At 42.3% G+C, this 21,546-nt stretch overlaps 1 protein-coding gene across 2 annotated transcripts in view; it reads left to right on the top strand.

The window, feature by feature from the left end:
- Positions 1–361: 361 nt before the first annotated feature.
- unc5cb (unc-5 netrin receptor Cb) overlaps positions 362–21,546 on the top strand; it is a 110,076-nt gene continuing 88,891 nt past the window's right edge. For both annotated transcript variants that reach the window (XM_079364366.1, XM_079364365.1), the window contains exon 1: positions 362–1,158. In XM_079364366.1, coding sequence (XP_079220492.1) covers positions 1,053–1,158 — 106 coding nt within the window. In that variant the 5' untranslated portion in view covers positions 362–1,052. The remainder of the gene's footprint in view (positions 1,159–21,546) is intronic.

Below are 21,546 nucleotides of genomic sequence, written 5' to 3'. Positions count from 1 at the left end.
AAGTAACCTCAAACCATGTCAGAAAATTAAGTGGCCCTTCGTTTTTAGAAAATACAATTGCTAGCTGGGAATGCAAGTAAAAGCGGGGACTTTAATGTTAGTTTGTATTTTTACATTTAACTTAACGTAATGTACTTTACATGTGTAGCCTATTTCTTCCACAACTAGCTAAAGTTAAAAAAAGAAATAGTAGCCTTGCCAAAATGTAATTTTGAGAGTGAATTCTAAAGGTCAAGCTTAAATGTGTTTTTAATTAATGTCAAACAGTGACCTCTTGAATAAACATGTTTTAAATGTTGATATTATCATTTTTATTTTTATTTTTTTTTATTAACAGAGCGCTTAGAAAAAAAGCATCCAAAAAGAGCTGTAGTTATTCTGGACATCAATGATTGAAATGCACTCCGAACCCAGGCTTTTTAATCTTGAATTTGACGACCACCATCCGTTCCTCGCTGCTGTCCGGGCCAGGTTTTGATGCAGCGCTGCCACTTACAGGAGCACTTGGATTGGCTGAAGGAGCAAGGTAGCCCGCAGAGACGGCTCCTTCCTTCCCCACGGTTTCAGTCCCGTCAGTGGAGCGCGAGGCGCGGCGCACGCACACACGGCTCTCACATTCTCGCCTGCGCGCGTGAAAAGGTTCAGAGACACAGAGAGGGACTCACCGGAGGACTTTGATTTTTTGGTGTGTGGGACTAAGCGGAGCATGAATTTGCCATCAAGACATCGATCGACACCTCAGAACAAACCAAGTGAACCTTTAAGGCGAGAAGGAAACGGACGCAGATTTTAATGCAACATCTCTTTTTGACGGAGGGAGATGCACCCGTCTTTTGCTCCATAAATTGTCCCAGTTTGCTTGAATGCAAAAAAAAAAAAATACACTGCTGGATCTATTTCCTGCAAAGCCTATTTTTTCTCGTGCTATTTTTTTTTCTCGAGGGCTAATAGTTTATCTGCAGCGAACAACAACGAGACTCACACAGTGTGGGTTTTGAGCGCATTTTCTCTGTGACTTTGACTTGCCTCAGAGCGGAGTTTGACTCCTCATCATGGGTGCACAAGCTGATAGAGGAAGGGCGCCGAGATCATCTTCTGAAATGCTGACTGTCTCCTGGCTTTTGATTTGTCTTTTGATGGAAAGTGGAGTGGCTCAAGGTAAAGTGAAAATTGTCTTCCTGACCTGTGAACTTAGCTTTGCTCGTGGGGAAAAGTTCTGTAAAGTCCTAAAGGCTACAGCAGGCGTGGAGTGGACTGTGGAAATATTCTCCTGAACTTTTGCTGCGCACGTTAATAATTGAAAAATACAGCTATACTAGCTTTTGCCACTGAACTAATTAAGCCTATCTAGCCTATTAAAGGAGTAGGCCAAAAAGGATGCCATAAGTGGGTTAAATATGAACAATTAAAACACTGTTAACAAATATGACGATAACAAAAATCTTCACACTTGAATTCAAGAGATTGATAATTGCTTATTTCACATGTGAAAACCACAACTGGCGGTTGTAAACAAATACTCCCACGAGCACATCTGTTTCCTTAACACAGCTCCCAGAAACCATCCATACCAAATTGAGCACATGTTTAAGCTGTTGTTAAACATCTCCTCCAACGGATCCTTAAAGATTATCATGCACTGAAAAGATGTAATAAAATAGAAAAGACAAACACAATACAAAGCTCCTGTTATTTAACCCACTCTGAATCATCGAACAGTAGATAAAACAGACCATTCTTTCCAGTTATTTAAAAAAAAAAAAATCAGTATAAATTCTGACTCATGCTCAGTCCCTGCTGCTGTTAATTTAGTTTCATCTGGACATTAAGCACACTCTTAAAACCTTCCAGATGAAAGGCTTAATGTTTCATTCATTCCCTTTTTCTGGGCTGCTTGCCTTGAAAAATAATTCTCAAAGTGATTAATACTTGGATAATCTTGTTTACCAGTAGTTGAATTAGAAAATAAGATGTCTATTCTTTCAAATAAAAAAAGCCCATCCTCTTATACAATGATTGGTATTAAAGTGGAGTTATTAAAGCTCCTTAATAGTCCTGACCTTTGCTCATATTTACTCATGAGAACTTCATCATCTGTGTTTCAAATAGTGGTGATGTTTGAGGTGATTTTCTTTTTTTTTTTTGACAAAACACAGACTATCTTTTTAATCTTTAAATATCATGTTTTTAATATATGTCTGTATTTGTTTTACCAGTGACTACACTCTTAATCTTCAGTATTTCTTCAGCCTTATAGAGCAGATTTGTCTGCCGTTGAAAGAGGTTTTCTGTAAATAGTAGTAGCTGTCAGTTGTTGAAAAAGCATTGAGATAATGCCACAACACCTGAAGCCATTTACTTAATCTGCTCTCTCCTGAGTGGGATTGTCTGTCAAACAAAGAGAACCCATCTGTGTGAGGGTGGATGTGTGCAGTATGTGTTTGTGCATGTGTGTCAGATTCCATGAAGTGCCTCTGGAATTACGGTAGGTGGTCTGTCTGCGTGAGGAGATTGGGGGAGAAATGAGTAGGTTTGCAGCTCTTTCAAAAGGACTAAAATTTAGATTTTTTTTTTTTAAAAGAAAGTTTCAGGCTTTGCTACTCATGCAAAAGGAGCATAAGCTTATAAGGTCCGTGGACATAACCGAGACAGGGATGAGGGTCTGCAAGCAACCTTATCTGGCTGCTCCAGACCTTCATCGCTCTCCTACATAGTTAATGAGCACAAGAAGAAGAGGAAAGAAAGGAAGACAAAAAAAAACAGCACAGGGCAGGGTCCGGTTTCTGAAGGGCAGGGTGAGATGACATAATACCCGTTCCAAAACCCCGGAGAGAAGCCGTGTCATTGACTAGATGGGAATACGAACATGGTCCTTCTCTGTCCATTAAGCAGTCGATACGGCAGGAGAACATTGTTTGAGACTAATTAATGGGCCTCTCTATTTTTGGGGCACTGATGAGCTCTACACATTTCTAAATCACTGGAGAGTCACTTCTTAAGAGTCAAACTACTGGTGATTAGAGTGGCTCACTTACTACCAACACCATGTTTTTCCTGCATACATTTCCAAGACATATTTGAATCTCATTTCTCTACATATAGCAACATTTCTCCTTGCAATTGCAGTTTGATTTATTTTCTCTTTGCTTGAGGACTTTCTCTCCCCTTTTCTGCTGGTAGAAAGAAGTGAGTGCTGGGGAAATGTGTACGCTTATTAACCTGGTGAACTCTTGACAAAGGAGACAGGTTGAGACAGATATAAGCTGGGAGCTGCCAGAGAGGTAGCTGCTGGGCGCTCTGTGACAGTAGCCTGAGTGGAAACCCTCGGCGCAAGAACAGATGGACTTCTGGTGTTTCCAGCACAGCAGCGGGGCTGTAGAGTATGAATGTGCAGAGTCCATCGCTGCATGTTGTTTTTAAAAGTTGATGGAGGATGTCAAGTGGTTATGGGAATTCATGGAATACTTCCTTATAGTAATAATACGTGATAAAAACAGGGAGTGTTGAAAGTGTTGAATATGTTTTTTTTTTTTTTTTTTTTTTTTTTGGGGGGGGGGGGGGGGGGGTAAAGATTTAACAATTCCTTTAATTTTAAGTTGATAAATGTGGAATATATTTTATCAATGAAGCAGGCTGGACAGTGAATCATGGAGAAACCTCAAAGGACTCAAAAGGTTGAATCTGCTTCAGGTAGAAGATGTTGAAAAAAGGGGATGGGATTGAGGAGAATATCTGAACCTCAAACATATTGAGACATTGATTACAGCTCAAAGACACTCTTCTCAATGAGCAAGAATATGTCAAATACATGACAGGAAACACCAAGCTAAATCATTGTTAGCCTTTAATAAAGTGTGATATTATCATTAATATAATGTATGCCTGTGTTCGGCCTGCCTGTAATTGGTTCAGTTTTTCCATCAGTCTTCTCTTACGTCTCCCTCTCACTCCCTTTCCATGTCTTTGCCACCTCACCACTTTATAATGATGTGTGCACTGAGTTTATGGTGGGAAAAGTTCAGAAGGACCTTTATTATGTATGGATTTAAAAGTATTCTATTTTTTTCTATCAGAGCACTGCTTTAAAAAGGCAGAGAAAAAGTGACTGTTTTTTCTATCATTATTATTCAAACTGACTTCCCTGTGGCCTGACAGCTTTCTCCTCGAGGGGGCCCACTAACATTACAGCCGGTGCGGTCATTCTATAAACAGGGCCTGTATGCACAATGAGAGCATTGTGAGTAAGGAGCAATTCTTGTAAATCATCTCTTATAGTGGCTTTTTATCTTAGCATCCATCATGATGAACTTCCCATTAAGCAAATGTTATCAAAGCAAATGTGGTTACAGTGAGTAACACACTCCCCTGTGTGCAGGTGAAGGCAGAAGACACAGTAAACGGTGTGCACAGTGCTGAGCGGGGTCAGAGGTGCATGCTGGTCGCTAGTCGAGCCTCAGAAGGAGTGTGGTAGTAAGTGATAATTACTGTGAAAAGTGGCTGCTGAGTTTGCTCCCCTGTTCTTACTTGACGGCAGATACTATTGTTGTAAAGGCAAAAAAATAGACACGCAGTTATTTTAGGGGCTGCAGTCATTTACCACACGACAACTTATGTTGTGCTGGTGAATATTCTGTCCCATCATTTTTTCCAGGATTTTATACGAAATGCTCAGTGGTGTATCCTCAGCTACATTAGAAGTGTATAAAGTCACGTTAAAACCTTTTGAATGATGTCATTGCTTTGGTTTCTTACTTTCCAAAACAATTCCCCCTTTCATTCATTTAATCTGTTTAATTTTTTTCTCCCCTTTAGAAAACTTCAATTGCTGCTTTAGAGCCTCCCCCACTCTGACTGCATATTACTTAAAAATCTCTGTCATATTTGAAGCTAATTAAACAGAATTAGCCCTAAAATCCTTTAAATAATTGTCAGACAATTATACTAATATCTGCCTTTTAAGCCTTCTTTGCCTACTATATGCATTGCAACATCACATGAATTCTTCCACAAGTCATTAAACACACAATCTCCTCAAAACATCCCAGTGAATATGACCCCATGACCTCAATGCATCTGATGTGTTGGTGCCTGAGCTCATGCAACAGATCTAAGAGGTTCTCCCAAGTAGTATTAGTGTTTATTCAACCTTCCCTTTGTCCTCCAGTAAAGTAAACCCAAAAGCTTTTTTCCTAATGAGGTTTCTGCTGAAGGCTTCCTCGACTCTTTTTATTTTATTTGTTTAGCTCATATTTGAGGCAATCTGAAGCCATTTTAAACTAGAGCTTTGCAAATAAACTTGACAGCTGCGTGGTGTAATATTGATTTTGGATTCCCGTGTCATCACGATCACGTCCCCTTCTTGCAGAGAAACAGACAGGAAAAGACAAGAAAAGACAAGAGAAGGGGGGGTGGGGGTGGGGGGGGGGATCACAAGGACACAAAAGAAGTGAACTTTGATTGGATTGGAGAGGAGGGGGGGAGCTGGAGGTAAAAGTAAGGAGCGAGAAAGAAAAGAATGAGAGCAAGATATTGAGGCAGTGAGGACAGGACTGCACTGAGGAGGAGAGAAGAGTGTGTCATTAATCACCCTGTGTGACACTCTCAACTACAGGGGGAGCTTCGCAGTGCAACATTCACTTCTATTAGCAGTCCATTAGCAGAGACCGGCACAAGTAGCAGCACTCGATGGGCAGGTCTGTGCCAGAATGGGTGACCTATGTGTCCAAACCACGTATACTGCACCACCTAGATAGTATGTGTGTTAAGATGAGTTTTTTTGTGCATGCAGGGTGAGTCAAAGTGCATCCAAGGGCGTAAATTATTCTGACATATTGAGGCAAGTTTCAGGTTTTTGGGGCTTTGGACAGGAAATGAAATAATTGTTTAAGAGGTTGCACTTTCAATTATTCCGCTGGATGAGATACGGGGGCATTATGATCGTAGGAAAGATGATGATGATGGTGGTAGTGCTGACCTGATTTCCCACCTGTGATAGCCCCTCTGCCAGAAATTGGCTCTTCAAAGTTCAGATGCATTAGAGGTACAGTCATTTCTCATTCAAAGGCTTGTTGGCCTCCGAGAGCACTGTGATTACAGGATCTCAGCCAAAGGGGGGGAATGGGGGTGTGGACCACTGTCCCTGCTCTTGATCTACAGTTCATTTATGATTAGCGATCAGAGCTGAAAGTCAGGAATTTGGGGGGGGGGGTGGGGGGTGCTAGAGAGGAGGACAGAGCCATAGGGGTAGAGAGAGAGAGAGAGAAAAGTGATTACCAGTTAAGTGGCCCTTCTCATGCCATTATAAGCAGCGTGGCTGACAGAGAGCATCATGAGTGACTATAAGTACACACTCCACTCCTGCCCTTTAATTTGGCTTCATGCACCCCCCCTCCCCCCCACTCCGCGCCCACCCGTTGCTCGACCACTAATGTCCCTCTGCATTTTTGTGGTTTTAACCAGAAAGAAGTCAAGGACATTTTAAAGACAGGTAAATAGAAGTATGTGGAACAAAAATGTTGCAGTTTCAACAAACTTTGATTCCTTTGCTTCCCATAATGATTTTATGTTTTCTCACACTCATCATTATCCGCTTGTCTCCGTGTTTGTTATTTAGTTTGCTGATCATAACCCGTCCATAGACACAGCCAAAAAATGTCCTGCACTGTTGCCATACATGCTGTTCTACCTGCAAAGGGCTAGGCTGCAAAAAAAAAAAAGAAGACTGTTGCTGGAGATTTGAGGGAGGAATGCTGCTACTCTTATGTATGCACACAGACACTATAAAAGCTCAAAGTGCTGATGAGCAGTAAAAGGTCGAGTCAGTGGGAACACTGTTATTTCCCAAATGCCCTCTTACAGTGTTTGTTCCCTGGCCCAGCATGGAGCGTTGAACCGCCATGGTAACTAACTACTGTATTACATTCACAGTCCTCGCATGGCAAAGCAAAGCAAAAGGAGGGGAACTCAGACAGTATTAGTTGAAAATTTAGGCCAAATATGCCCTGAATGCAGGTGTGTCATAATCCTGGCTTGGCTTAGTTGCTGCATGGGGCCAAGAGGCAGCACCGGTCAGAGTTAGGGAGCTATACCTCTAAATTCCCCAAGAAATTGAGTGCTGGTCTAAAAGTTTGCTTTTCTTGCTGAAAGATAAAATGTTGGCAAAAGTTTCACGTGAGCTGCCTTGAGATGAAGTTATGCCCAGCAGTGGCTATCTTGGCTTAAATACTTGAAAGGTGCATCGTCATTTGTCCAGGCTTTTTTAGAATTGGGAATGCTGGTAATTTTTTTTTTTTTTTTTTTAATTTAGAGAACGTGTAGCATGCTGCTCGCTTAAACATGCAGTAATGGGGTAACAGAGCTACTTGGTCCCACCTACTAGAGCAAGATCAGACAAAGGCCCATCATAGATATATTAATGGCAATTTGTTTTCTGATCAACAACGACAGAGCATAGAAATTAAACAAAGAGACGATTACTGTTTTTGTATGTATGTATATATATATATATATATATATATATAAAACTCCAGGTAAAGCATACAGAGCAGTTCATTTAATGAGGGCATTATTGCATGGATCATCTGGGAGCAGAAGTTCATCAACTCAAGGTGCTTTTTCAATCCCTTGTTCCGTACACAGTGTGGGCATCTTTTGATGTTAACGCCAGGCTATGTTCAGGGCTGATGAGAAAGGCCAACGTACCACTGAGGCGATAATGAGTGAGATAATATCAATGGTGACTCATAACACCTGAGTCACACGTACAGCCTGAGAGGCTTTGGCAATCACCTGAATGTTCACGTCTCCATGGATATCCAACCCTGCTCTCTAGAATGAAAATACAGCTGCCATCTCCCCCTCTGTTCTGACTCTGATTGACAAAGCTAAACCCTTAATCCTGGCTTTGCCCCGTCTTGTGCGAAGAGCCGAAGCCTCACGAGTGGAATTGGACGAGAGCAAATACATATAAAGCCCTCTTGAAGAATAGTATTTACCTGTAATAAGTCATTTGCCAAGCTGGTGTATATATTTTGTCCAACCCTCAGGTGTACTCATCCGTATAGACATGTTATGTACCTGCAGATTGAAGCTTTTGCTTTATTTTGTCGTTGAATGTGTCACATCTCTGCATCTTGAAGAGGGCTGGCGGTTTCCAGACGCTGCACTAATGACTGGTTGGGGAGTGTTGTGGTCTATGTATGTCAGCAGAACAGAGACCGGGGTATAGGGAGAGGGGTGGGGTGGGAGGGCAGGCATGGGACCACTAGACGGGGCTGAAACATGAGAGCAGCAGACCCACGCTCCCCATTTCCTGTCTCCACTTTATCAGCGTCTTGCTCTCTGTTATTTCTCCGCTCTTAAAGCATCCGATGAAAGCCTTGCCACAGATAAATGTTTGTGCCTTCTTGTTTTTTATGGGCCTCAAATGAGGGACTTTATCCGCCCCGGTCTCCCTCTTTTAAACTGGACCCCCCCCCCCTCACCATTCCTGTGTCTGCTTTGAGATGCCACAAGAGAAGTTACAGCCTCTGGTTTACATTACGGCTCCTTAGAGATGTTCTTGGGACGCCTTAAAGGACAATGCTTGTTCTTGTTCTTCTGAAGAAATGTATTTTTACAAGACATTAGAGGAAGTTCATGAGCAAAGACACATTATTCTGCAGCACTACTTTTTTTTCCTACTTTGCTGGAAATAATTATTTCCATCAATGCATTCATTGAGTTTGTTTATATTTTACATTTCTGCAGTAGTTTACTTCATTCTGTACAAGTGTTCATTTTTTTTTCAATTCATATTTTACTACGCTGCTGCACTTCGATCTGTAAATAACTGCTACCTAACAAAGCCCATCTTACCTTCATCAGTTACTTTTTTATATTCCTCTTTTTTGTCTTTTTAGCTGTGCGCACTTTAAGGTGAAGCAAATAATTTCGGTGTACAATTGTACAATGAAAATACAGATATGTTATTTTATTCTAGGCTTTCTATTCCGTTAGAACTGGATTGAAAGGTGATATTCTTCTGAATAAAACGTCATACTTTTGTCCTTGACGATCTGGACTATTTCACCTCTTATCACCTCCTGCAATATTTTTTTTTCTGACTCACATAATTCAGTCTGCTTCTGTTTTCTTCGCCATCTGAAAGAGCGTAGTGGTGTGTATATGTGTCTTTGTGTGTGCGAGTACTTGTTTGTCTGCATATGGTGGCAAAGTGTGCGTCTTTGCGCGTGTGTGTGTGTGTGTGTGTGTGTGCGTGTGTGTGTATTTATTCAATAATAACTGAGTCCGACAAAGTCTGTTTCAGATAAATCTGTGTGAACACCAGACCATTCATCCCCAGGAAATCAATCTTTCTCATAATTCCCCTCATTTTTCTTCCATCTGTTATCTACAGAGCTGCCAAACAGACTTTTAAACAGAGCAGACCATTACCAGAGGGCAGAATTAAATGTGTGTCAGAATGCCAGCCTGTAAAGTTGCTGTTTTTACTGAGTTAAATGAGGTGCTAAATTAAAGCTTCACAATCTGTATGCACTGTAAGATTAATCCCCTTTACCCCCCAGCCCCCTCCCACCTTACACGCACTCCCTTTAAATGAGAAAAGTCAAAGCGTGTGCTAAAAGCCAGGGATGTTTTAAAAAGAAGCTACTCAGACCGTGCTTGACTTTCGAAGGTTAGTGATAAATGGTGGGTTTTGTCTGTTTTTTGTGAATTTACTCTTTTCAAGTCCCGGCAAATATTGTTGAATTCATTAACATTTTTGGAAAACATTTGATGTCCTCGTGCACTCTGGTCTGAAAGAAGAGCTTAGCTCAAAAATGGTTAAATCGTGGTGAACAGTTAGCTAAGCTCTAGCCCAAAGGAACAAAAGTGTGCATATATGTCTACTTAAGAGGTGCTGATAGTGAATGAAGTGCTACCAGAATAATGTTTGCGAAGTCTTTCATTAAAAGCTGGGGGGGGCATCATAAAAATACATGGAAAAAACAATGCAGAAATCAATGCTTGAAGTAATCTAAAAACGATGCAGTCACAAGGTTTGTACAGCACAGTTTCAGAGCAACCAAGCTCCACCTCATAACCACTAAACGCCCTCCAAACAAACTACTGCATGACCTCTTTTTTCTTCATTTTGGGCTTTGTTACTGTGACTCCTGTAATGGTTCTGCAACCCGAGATTGCAGTTGGGTGTCAGCACTTTCCAGTGTTTGTACAGCGTGTGTTTGTGAGCCTGTGTGTGCCATATCTCCATGATCAGTCCCCGGTGACCTAAGTTACTGGCAGACAGTGTTTAACTGGGGCAAGCTCAATGGGTCTCATTTAAATGGGGCCCAGACAGAAGCCCCACGGTGAAGGGTTACTTTATGACTCCTTACATGTAAAGCACGCTGTCGGGGCTGCCTCAATTTGTGTGCGTGCCAGAGAAGACAAACTGTACTTTCTTCTTCTTTTTCTTCTTCAGGAATCTGTCAGGGAACCAAAAACGTAAAAAAAAAAATCTTCCAAATTAGGGGGTTCCATGTGGAGAATACGAGGCCGTGCTGTCTTTGATTTGTATGTATTCTTCAGTTAATGAATACTAGGGAGAAGAGGATGATGATGACAGTCTGTGCAGCTCTGAAAGTTCACTGCTGTAAATGTCAGAATTATTAATGAGCTCAAAGTGTCACTCCCAGCTTGTCCTACATGATGTTCCAACATGAAAGGATTAAACAAAGTCTGGTTTAGCTGCCCCAGCACTCACAATATTCCTGTAGAACATGCATGCATCTCATCTGAAAGAGTGCTTACTTTAATACTTCAGGAATTATGCACTGTACACAAATGCAAATCTGCAAGTTGTGCAAGGGATTGGCAGCGGAGGAGAACTTCCAGCTGTGCATTCGCCCCTTTCAAGGAGCAAAGCAAACAGTAGGCAGAAGGTGAATAATGGATGTTGTTGTGTCAATTGCTCTGAAATGCAAAAAGAGAGGGAGAGAAAAAGGACGCAGGAGTTTTTCCCCCTCTAAACCAGGTCAAATGTCTGAATTGGCCCTTTTGTATACAGATGAGCACTCTCCCTTGAAATTCTCACAGTAAACACAACTCATGTTTGCTCTTTAACAATCACAGGCTCCCAAATGGATTCAGGCATTAAAATCCTCAATACGGATTGAGACTTTTACCATTACATGTATTATACAGTATTTCTGCACACATCAACTAGGTTCTTCTGATACGTATATGACGATTGGCATCAGCCTATATGGCCTTTAAAATGCTGTATCATTTATCAGAGAGTATGTATGTGAAAGCATTGTCCTGATACTAAAACTTAAGTTAACAAATTGTTAGCAGTCATTGATATCCAGCCAGCTAGTATATACCATTTAATTGAAGTATTCAAGATAGTTCTTGGTAATAGTATCTGTACTGGTATCTTGGGGAAAAAAAGTTTTGGAAAATGTCTGCGATTTCTGCATCCACCGTTGAAACCAATTAAGAAATGTTTAATGGCTAGTTTAGCTTACATTTTAGAAAGGAGCCACAATAAGCTCTGAGCCTTACTTCGGATCATGGTTACCTACCCATGTGTTTTTACGGGGAGCTGTGCTCAATGAAAGCTTCGGTTGTTGTTCTGCTTTTTTTCAAGTCAAGCTGACGGAGAAATGAGATCTCCATTTGGAAAAAATGACCGGGCTTAGTAAGATGACAGGCTTGTTTCTCTAATTCCAGCCCTCTCTAAACTATGATCCCATACAGTACACCAGCTGCACCAGAGTCAGCACACTAACCGTAAACTGATACACCATAATGGCCTGCTGCAGATATGCTGGAGCATGTGCAGCGGAAACCGATAATTCAGTGGTGACACACCATGCATAGGGGTTCCCATGGTTTGTTAAAGGCTGACGCGAGGTAAGCTGATCCCTCAGGTAAAAGCAGGGGAGTGGGAGGTAACCTCTGTTGTTTAAAGGAAGGAGCTGGTAAATCATACCTCATCAGTTTCCTTCAGTATCTGCTCGTTTAAATCTTCATGCAAACATTCCTTCACAGTTAGAAAGCTGTATTTTTGTTTGTACAAATCTTCCCTCTTACTAGCTTTCGGCTAATGACATTTTGCTATTGCTGTTTCTCCATGCCAAATATTTTATTTAGCCCAACCGCAAAAGCAATAATAGCAGCTGAAGGAAAGGAGGAGGGGAAGCAGTGGCGAAGACAAGGAATAGAACAAGGTTGAGATAATGTAGCTACTTCTAAGCTGCAAGTCTTTCAACCACAGGCTGAATAAGCTAACGGCATCCAGGATTCTGGCACATTAAACCATAGATATTCTGGGCTTCATTGTGTGGCTTTGTGTTCATGGAAAAGAGGCAAAAATCTGGTAACAATGCTAAAAATGTTGAAAGGATTGGGCATGACCAACTAACACGTATGAGTTTTTCCATTCTAGTGCGATTTGTTGTGGTAATCTGAGCCTTATTGTGTTGGATTTCTGTGGAAGCACCAGATACCAGCGCAACCTGGTTTTGGTTTTGGCTGCCATTTTTCTTTTTGCCTCTTCAGTGATTGAAGTTGAAAGTAAAGGCATGAGAAACTAGAGCTGGAACATTTACGTTGTAGCTTCCATTTTGGTTTGAGTTTGTTTTAATAAGAACTTGACAGAATGCAGTTTACAGTCAAAAGAATTTCAACGGGGCATGTCAACTCCAAGTAGTGTCAGCGGTCATCGCTAACTCGCGTTTCTGTTTGAAGTCGGCCATGGAGTCACACGGCTTGGTCAAAGCCGCTCTGACAAACGGGAACGTAATGCAGCCTCGATGAGTGGGTGGAGAAAAGTGATCAGGCCTTTGATGGATGTGTCACATCGAGGGGATGTAGTTGTCTGATATCTTTTAGTTGCTAAAGGTTTTCCACTCTGCCTGTCACATCCAACTGTATTCTTCATCTTCTATTCGTCTTCCCCTTTGGCTCTCTCTGTTAGAAGAAGCAGGGTGTCAGATGGAGAGAAACACATTGTCAAATCCTACAAAGAGTGTTTTTTTTGTAAAGGCTTACAAAAGTATTTGTTGCGGAGTGCCCCCTGTTACATCCAGACAAACTACATGCTTTAAATCTGGGTGGTCTCTCGGGAGTGAAGCAGACGTTTTAATTCAATCAGCGGCAAACAGCAATAATGCTCTCCAGCTCCTAAAACTCACTCATCTCACTTCACTGATGCGATTACGAGCTGAGCCTCGCTGGCCATCTTGTTGTGATTTTATGTGTTTACATGGGAGGGAGGTGTTTACTGTGGAAATTGCACCCCCCAACCCACCCCCACCCCCCGCTTCCCATTAAGCTACTGGAGGAAAAAGAGCTGCTGTGAGATTTAATTTATTTACCATCTCTGGAAGAGAGTTATAATGATTCTCTAACTAGAATTATGACTCTTTCTTCCTGTGAGTCCCGTCCTCTGGAGGTGAGTGGCTCCAGCTTGAGCAGAAAACAACCGTAATGATTCTGGGCACCTAGATACATTTATGTAAGAAGAAATCTATAGTATTTATGCTCCAGCAATAACTAAAGTAAGCAAAGCAGAGACCCCCCCCCCACACACACACACACACACTTCAGCTATTTGTAAGTGATGAAGGAAGAAAGTAGAAATACTGGAGGTTTTCTGCAGCTGGGCCTCTATTTGATCCCGTTCGATCCACGGCATTTCAGACTTTCTGCATTTGACAATTTGAAAACACCCTGAAAGCACTGTGATTATAAATTAGTTTAATAGTCAGAATACTAAATGCATCATCAAATACATTGCAACTCTTTCTGTCTTGTGTATAATTTTCCACCACAAGTTTAGTAATAGATATAAAGTTCAAATCCAGATGAAGTCTTTATGAAGAAACGTTACACTGAGGCCAATAAGCTGCATTGATTCTGTCGTAATTGGTCCATTGCAACACAATCTTACAATAGTCATACATCACAATATCTGATTAAAATAGATTTTGACAGTGAAACAGTAAAAATGGTAAGTGTAGGATTAATGCATTTATTCACCTTAATGTAGTGTCTGATTCCCCTTTTATCACTGATGCCTTGTCACAGATTTCTTTCTACTTCTTCTTACCTGCTGTCATTCCACTTCCTGCAACATTACCCACATTAATGTCACAAGTGCCACCATGAGGAGTCATGAAGTAATGATGCTGTGAGTCAAACGAGCACTAACAAATCCGTTAAGGCTGCTGCATTCTTTTTTTGTTTAAATGTTAAACATGAAATAACTTCAACATATTGGAAAGTAATTCACTATAGGAATGCCCGTCTGTTTGACTGCTGAGTATAAACAAATCACGACATCGCTTTCATGTTGCACAAAGTAATCCATAAAAAGCAAAAGGGGGTAAGTAATGTTCAAGTGATTGCGTCCACAATCAGTCTCTTCAATTGCATACGACTTTTCAAGAGAGAAAATCCAATCATTTGTTTGCCATTTCATATTTTTAAGTACCGATCCACCACTGGCCTTGTAGTGTCCCATTACCGCAGCATTCAAGTGATAACATCGCCTCACTAATCTTACTGATGGTCACATTTGCCTTTTCAGGCCCCAGCACTCTGTTTTATTGGCGCAGCATTAAGCGCAGTGTTTCCACCATTGTTTACTCCACAACATGCCACTTGTTATCTTCTGCAGCAAATGGTCGTGTCTTTACCAATCACGTCTGGCTTTTGTCTACCTCCCTGTCTTTCCATTGGATGAGTAGCCATTTAGTGCAAGGGTCAGGGTTGTAATTGACAGCCACCACTAAACAAATCTGCCCGTCTCGGCGGTAGACCGAGCCCCTCCCCTCCTCCCACTCCTCTAATCTAACTAATGCACCCGTGTGTGTGCGCTGGAAAGTGAATTAAGCATAGAAAACTCAATACCTGATCCATATGACGGAGCTGCCTGCGTGCACATTAGCAGTTTCTCTGCAGCCTCTGTAATTGTATTACACAAGTTGGCCGCTCTAACGATCAGGCCTTACACACACTTAAACACACTCTCCCTGTTGTCGTTAATCGCCGCCTTCGCTCGCCCCCCGGAGGGTGTGCAGAGGGGGCCAAGAACAGAGCAATAGGGAAGAGAGGATGATGAGGGGAGTTGTTCGGCCCCACTCTCCCGCAAGGCTGACATAAAGTGAAATCATAGTCCTTCTGTGTGTGTGTGTGTGTGTGTGTGTGCTCTGAAATTGTTATATTTAGCCGAATCTTCTTTTGTTTCTACAGCTCCGACGTCGGCCTCTCTTTCTGCCTCTTTGCCTTTAATCAGGGACTTTCTGGGCACTCATGCTGTGTTTTTCTGCTCGTGCGTGTTTGTTAGTGGAGTCCTGCCCCCTTTCTAAGACACCCCGGCGTTATGAGGCAAGCTTACTCGCTCCTTCTCTCCTCCCTAATGATCTCACTTGACCTACGTAGACCTACAGTCCACAAGGTTAGAAACGTATATCTCTGTGGCGTATTTGCACACCATGCAGAAGCTCGGACATGTATACGTTAAGACATTTATTTGACCAAATGACGCATCACAAACATACCTGTGACTTTTGCATGACTTTATCGCAGGTCCTCCAGAGCAGAGTGGGTGAGGGGTGAGGTAGGGGTGTGTGGAGGAGAACAAAAGGGGTCGGGAGAATGATTAAAGGCCCTGTTGTGTTGATTTGCTGTTTGTTGCCATGCAAGCAACCATTCGCTGTGGCCTCACTAATGGAGACTTCAGTTTGAATCCCAGGCAGAAGCTCTTTAAAATTTTATCCCCCTCTAACAGGCTGATTTATAATGATGAGCCACAGACTCTTTCCACAGCAGCAGGACATCATCACAAAGGATCCTGGGAAGCGAGGGGGGGAACTATATATAGCAAGACCATGAAGGGGACTTGCTACAGGCATGGGAGAATCCAGCAGATAGATGGTGAAAGATGACCTCCCTGCGTAGCACTGCTCAGGGCTGAGCATGTATAGATGCACTGTGTTGTCCGAGAGACCTCGGCGACCTTAATATAACCACTGAGGTCACCACCCCCCCACCACCACCATATTCCCAGCATCCAGGGTGCAGTGATACCCTCCATGCCAGGTGACACCTCCATGATCCTTCGCTTGAGATGGGGACTACTCGTTTATGTGAAAAAAAAAGAAAAAAAAAATCCCTCAAGGGAGGACATGTGGGAGAGTAGGTCATCAGATATACCACACTGCTATGTGCACTTTTGTCTGTGTGTGTCAGTGTGTGTGCACATCACAAGGAAGAGCCGGGATGGGCTGCTCCATCATGCTTATCTGAAAGGTCACTCCGTCATTGTCGAACTGCCTCCGTGTGGTCACTGCCAGGCAAACTGATCCTGCAGTGACGGAAGGAGGGGAAAGAAGTGAAGTCAGCCTCAGAATGTCGCATCAATGGAGAGGACATTTTCAGTCGATTAAAGCAAATGCAGAAAAACGTATTTCCAACAACTACTGCGATTTGCACCAAAATTACACACAGTATTTCAGTGGTTTCTCTTCATACGAGGCCCTTTATGGAACTTTTGTTCACCTCACTACATTTGCTACATGTTGCTCATACATTATATTCATTTTTGTACACTTTCTTGAAAAGGGTGAAATGTGTGTCTGTGATCAGGCGTCCCCATATGCAGAGTCGAAAGACCTCAACACATTGACCGCAGGTCCGACTCCCTGCCCCAGACCGTTGATGCATATTTTCCTCCCTCCTGTCACATTTCCTCTTTCTTTCCAGCTGTCCTATTAGTAAATACTGGAATATTTAAAGGTGGGGAAGGGAGTAGACTGCATCCTTAAGGAAACCACAGCGCTCTTTGCTGGGCTTCAACAGCTTTGTTTGATCAAGAATAAGAAGTTCAAGCAGATGTTTGGCTGTCCATTAATCTTTTATTCACTTATAAATAAGAAACTGCAATACAAAGACAAACTAAACTAATCCCAATACTCAAAATAAAATATACACCAAGATAAATAAAAGGAAACAAACAGAGATACAATACAACAAAAAAAATAGCTCCAAGAGATAAACTAAAAAAGACTAAGCTAAGTAAACTGTTTGATGAAAATGTGGGACATTTGTTAAACTTTGCATTCATTCATTGCTGAAACTGCGCATCCTTTTTCCAGGCCAGTTCTAATGATTTCAACAGAATATTTTAGACTTGAGTGTTCCAGTCATTCAGAAATGAGTCCCAGATCCAAAACTAATCTATTTAACTGTTCAAGTGTAAATGTTAATGTTAAGCATGCAAGGAGTCAATAAGGTTTGGAAGCCTAATTGTCACCGGAGTGACAAAAAGGTGTGGAGGCAAGGATTCCTCCTTCTGTGTCGCCTGTGCACAAGCCAAATCTGTGAGCAACACTAATCCTACTGGTTCTACTGTTTATCCCTCCTCCACCCACCGCTCCCTCAGCAGGTATCCCTCCCCTGCCAAAGGTGCTTCTCCTCCGTCCATCATTAAGTTTTTTTTTAATTTTTTTTTTTAAATTCATCCCGTCTCATCCCTTCCTTGCATGCTTCCCTGTGTTTGTTTTTCCTGTTGTGTCTCAGTGACATTAGCCGCAGTAATCCAATTGAAAGCCGCTCAGACCCTGAGCCGGGTTCTGTGGGGTTGATGCGTTTCCATGGGGATCGCATGGATTCCTAATTAAGCTTATTAGAGCTTGTTATTAAAGCTTGTTAAATCTCATCCTGACACCGTAGTGCAGCTTCTGGAGTCTAACTTTTAATAACTGGCGCACTAATATAATACCCCATCCACTGTTAGAAACATGAACATGCACAAACAGAAGCCATTAATATAATACAGTTTGCTTAGTGTAATTAAAGCTCTTATAAAGGAGTCAGAACTTCCATATATTTAGAATTTTTCCGATACTAGTTTTGCTTTGTGTTATCATTTCTCATCATTAATATTCCCAAACAACTTATTTTTCCCTGTGCTTTAGAATATTTCTCTGCCATTACCTGAGACAGCCTATCAGTCATGAATGATACTTTTGACCCACGGTAGATATTTCCGTACGAAGGAGTCAAGGGAACGAAGAATAATACTAATACTTCTCCTTCTCGCTCTCACACACACTGAACCGTGTTACTGCACGCCCCCTTGACCTCACTCTGAGTTTACATGTCGATTCCAAATATTGTTCTTTGGCTGTGAGCAGGAACAGTAAACCATGATGTTTTTTGGGGTCTTCAGGGGGCTGAGAAGAAGAGTGTTTGTGAGAGAGAGAGAGAGAGAGAGAACGAGAGAGAGAGAGAGAGAGAGACTCAACTCCTAACCTGAATCCGGCCTTTGATGCTGAATGGCCTTGACATCAACAATGTGGCCTTTCACAGCCCTCAACCTACCTCTGAGGAGCTCACGGTGAACACACACACACACACACACACACACACACACACACAGTCTTTGTCTCTCTGTCACTGTCTCTCTTCACTCTTTTCTTTTTTTGTAGCCTGTTTGCGCACATTCAAAAAGAAACGGCCGACAAAAACTAGAGAAGGAAGAGGATAAAGTTGTTCAGGTAATTGAGCCAAAGCTGGAAGCAGCAGAAAAGCTCAGAGACCAGTATTCTGCATATTCTCTGCAGCACCAATAGACACTCAGATCTTCATTAGTCCCCTGTAGAAATGACACTCTAAACACCAGAGAAATTAAAGGATATTGAGCCGAGCATTGAGGAGCGGATCGGTCAAGGATAGAAGGAGACATAAAACAGTGGATTTCTTAAGTACCCCCTCATCCTTTTTTTTTTCTTCATTCTATCCTGTAAAATATGCCCTTTTATTTCTTCTTCCCCTCTTGCCATTCTTCAAACATGAAAGGGATTTCAACCCTTAAGGGTCTTTTTTTTTTTTTTTTTTTTTTTAAATGAATCCAGTGTCACAATGACTGCGGTAGAACAGGCAGTCTATAAAATAAAAGTCCATTCCACATGAAGGTTTGAAAGAAGGCTCTGAAGTATACGGCCTGCTGGTGGGGACATCCATCGTTGACATCATTGCTAATTTCGGTGACATACTCGGCAAAACACGGCCAGCTGTGTGTGAAAGAAATACATGAACTCAGTGTTTCCGTGCCATTTTTTTTCTCCTTACTTTTCAACAGCATGCAAAGGCGGGAGGTTATATCAAACATGTGTGTTCCTCAAACGCGTTACTCGTGAAAAGGATTGACTCTGATTGCGATTGACAAATCATGTTTCCAGATGTGTTTTAGACAGAGGGGGGGGGAAAGTCTATGAACCTAATCTTTGTTTACTCTGGATGGGCTATGATAGATCTGTTAGCATTAATTAGCATTAGTGCTTCGATACTGCAGCCAAATTATGCTGCCCTGTGTGCAGAAGAGAGACATTTATAGAGGCTGACACAATTTGACAAGAGGTGAAGACCTGTCCCCAGGGCCGTGGCCTTCTGCTTTCTTTAATGAGATAATATTAGCGCGCAAGGATGACACTGACCCAGGGTTTTGTGCTTCTCAATCACACACCAGTTAACCTAATGGAGATACTTACAGAGATGTGGATTCATGGAAGAGATTAACGTAAAACAGGACAGAGGTTTTAGTTTCCACCGTCTTCTAGCGGTCAGGACATTAACTTGTCTCCTCTGACGCTCTTCAGTTAAACACTCCTCATAGAGCATGCTATTTCCTGAAGATGAATGGTACTCTGTGATGAGTGGAGCTAAATGCATCCAGTCATTTCCCCTGGAGCACGAGTATATGTTTAGGTGATGGCTCGAGCTAAGGATGTGGGCAGTTATAGTATGGACGCTTTGGTGCCTTGCTGCGTGCTTCCTCTTTTGCTTTGCCACGTTGCTGCTGGGCTATTAAAGCAGCTGTTTGACTTTTTCTTATAGAATAAACTTGTGTGAATGAGCGGAGACACATTAAGAGTTGTACCCCAATGAACTGTTTCAATTTTGGCACGATAGATAAATTCTACCTATAATGATACGATAGGAGTCCGTTTGGTAGTGGTCCGGTCCATTGTACAATAAAGTATTGAACTTCCTTCATGCTTCTTTTCTGGCCCATCCAATCACAGCAGACGGATGTTCACTGATAGTTCCGATGGGGGGGTGTCAGGTGCCTTGCTCAAGGGCACCCAGGTAGTGCTCAGGAAGTGGTCTCGCACCTCTCTTCATTTACCAGACAAATTCCCAGATTTGATCCGCACTGGGACTCCGGTTCAAGTCCAACCCAAGTCTGCCACCCTTACGAGCACTCACAAGCACTGTTGGTCCAGAAGCGGATTTCAGCTCATGCTTAGAGTTTGGGCTCATGCGTGCATGGGGGAGCTTACCGCATAACGACATTGGTTGAAGTTTTGGACGTGTTTGCAACTGCTACAGATTTTTGATCGTTATATATTTTTTTATTTCTTTTTCAGTGCACATGAAATATTAATTACTTTCTGCACCTAAAGACCATTTCAACCCAAATCTTAAAAAAGCGTATCTCACTCATGGTTAAATCTTTTTAATGGAGAGGCATCGCAGTAATTTAAACAGTAGATGAACTTAGTAAAGGCCATTTTGTTTTCTCAGCCTTAAAGCACCTGATCAGGTCAGAAGCCGTCAGAGAGTTTTTGAGCTGCAGCTGCAGCCCGCCTGCCCGCCTGCATCCCCAGCTCGAGTGGTCAGAGCTTCATATTCCAATCTTTCTGACTGTGGTGGTTTGCTTTGATAGTCAGGCCTGTTTACCGCTCTATGTCCTGGGGGCTAACCGGGCTCAGATCACCCTCAAATGAACTGACGAGTGAGGGAAATATTCAACACAGCTGTGCTTACTCTGAGGGCCAGAGCCAGGAACAGACGTGCTTCTTCTGCTGCTGCTTTGCGCTCTCAGGTAGCGGGGCAGGTCCTCGCCTCTGAAGCTGTCTTCAGAGAGCCTGTTTGCATTTATAAAAATGTTTGCTTGGATACGAAAATAAAGATTTCCCTAGTGATGAGGGATGGGAACGTAAAGAGACAGAAAGTGAGCTGGAAGGAGATGAAAGATTTGTTTTAACAGGTAGGGAAGCAGCTAACCCAGCGGCTGCTTGGGAATATAACAGCAACTCCGCAGCAAATCAAACGTAGCTGTAGTCTGAAGACTCTAGCGGGCAAAATATCCTTGAGTAAATCTTAGCCAGTCTCACTCTCGAAGCTTAGATTAAGAAAAATACAGTTTTGAATTTTGATAGTGTAATTTTTCCCCCTGCCTCAGCCATATGTCTTCTGCAGGCTTGACGCACAATCCCTGTGAAACAACCTCATCCTGATTGTCTTTCTCTTCCGATTTAAGATAAATGTGTGACAAGGAAACATTCAGCTTCTGCTTTTTCCTCCTTCTGAACATTCCTCTTGGCCATATTTGTAGCTTCAACCAATTTACCATCTTTTTGTGTCGGCAAAACAGACCCAAGGCTGGCAGCAGCTCTACAAGCAGCACAGGGAGACTGCCGTGTAATGAATAGCAGGCATGACTTGCTATTTGGCAGGTTAGCAGATGGGAGGGGATCGCATATG

The sequence above is a fragment of the Symphodus melops genome, assembly GCF_947650265.1.
Source record: "Symphodus melops genome assembly, chromosome: 16".
Taxonomy (NCBI): Eukaryota; Metazoa; Chordata; class Actinopteri; order Labriformes; family Labridae; genus Symphodus; species Symphodus melops.
The sequence above is the reverse complement of the archived record's forward strand: the minus strand, read 5'-3'. Positions and strand labels throughout refer to the sequence as shown.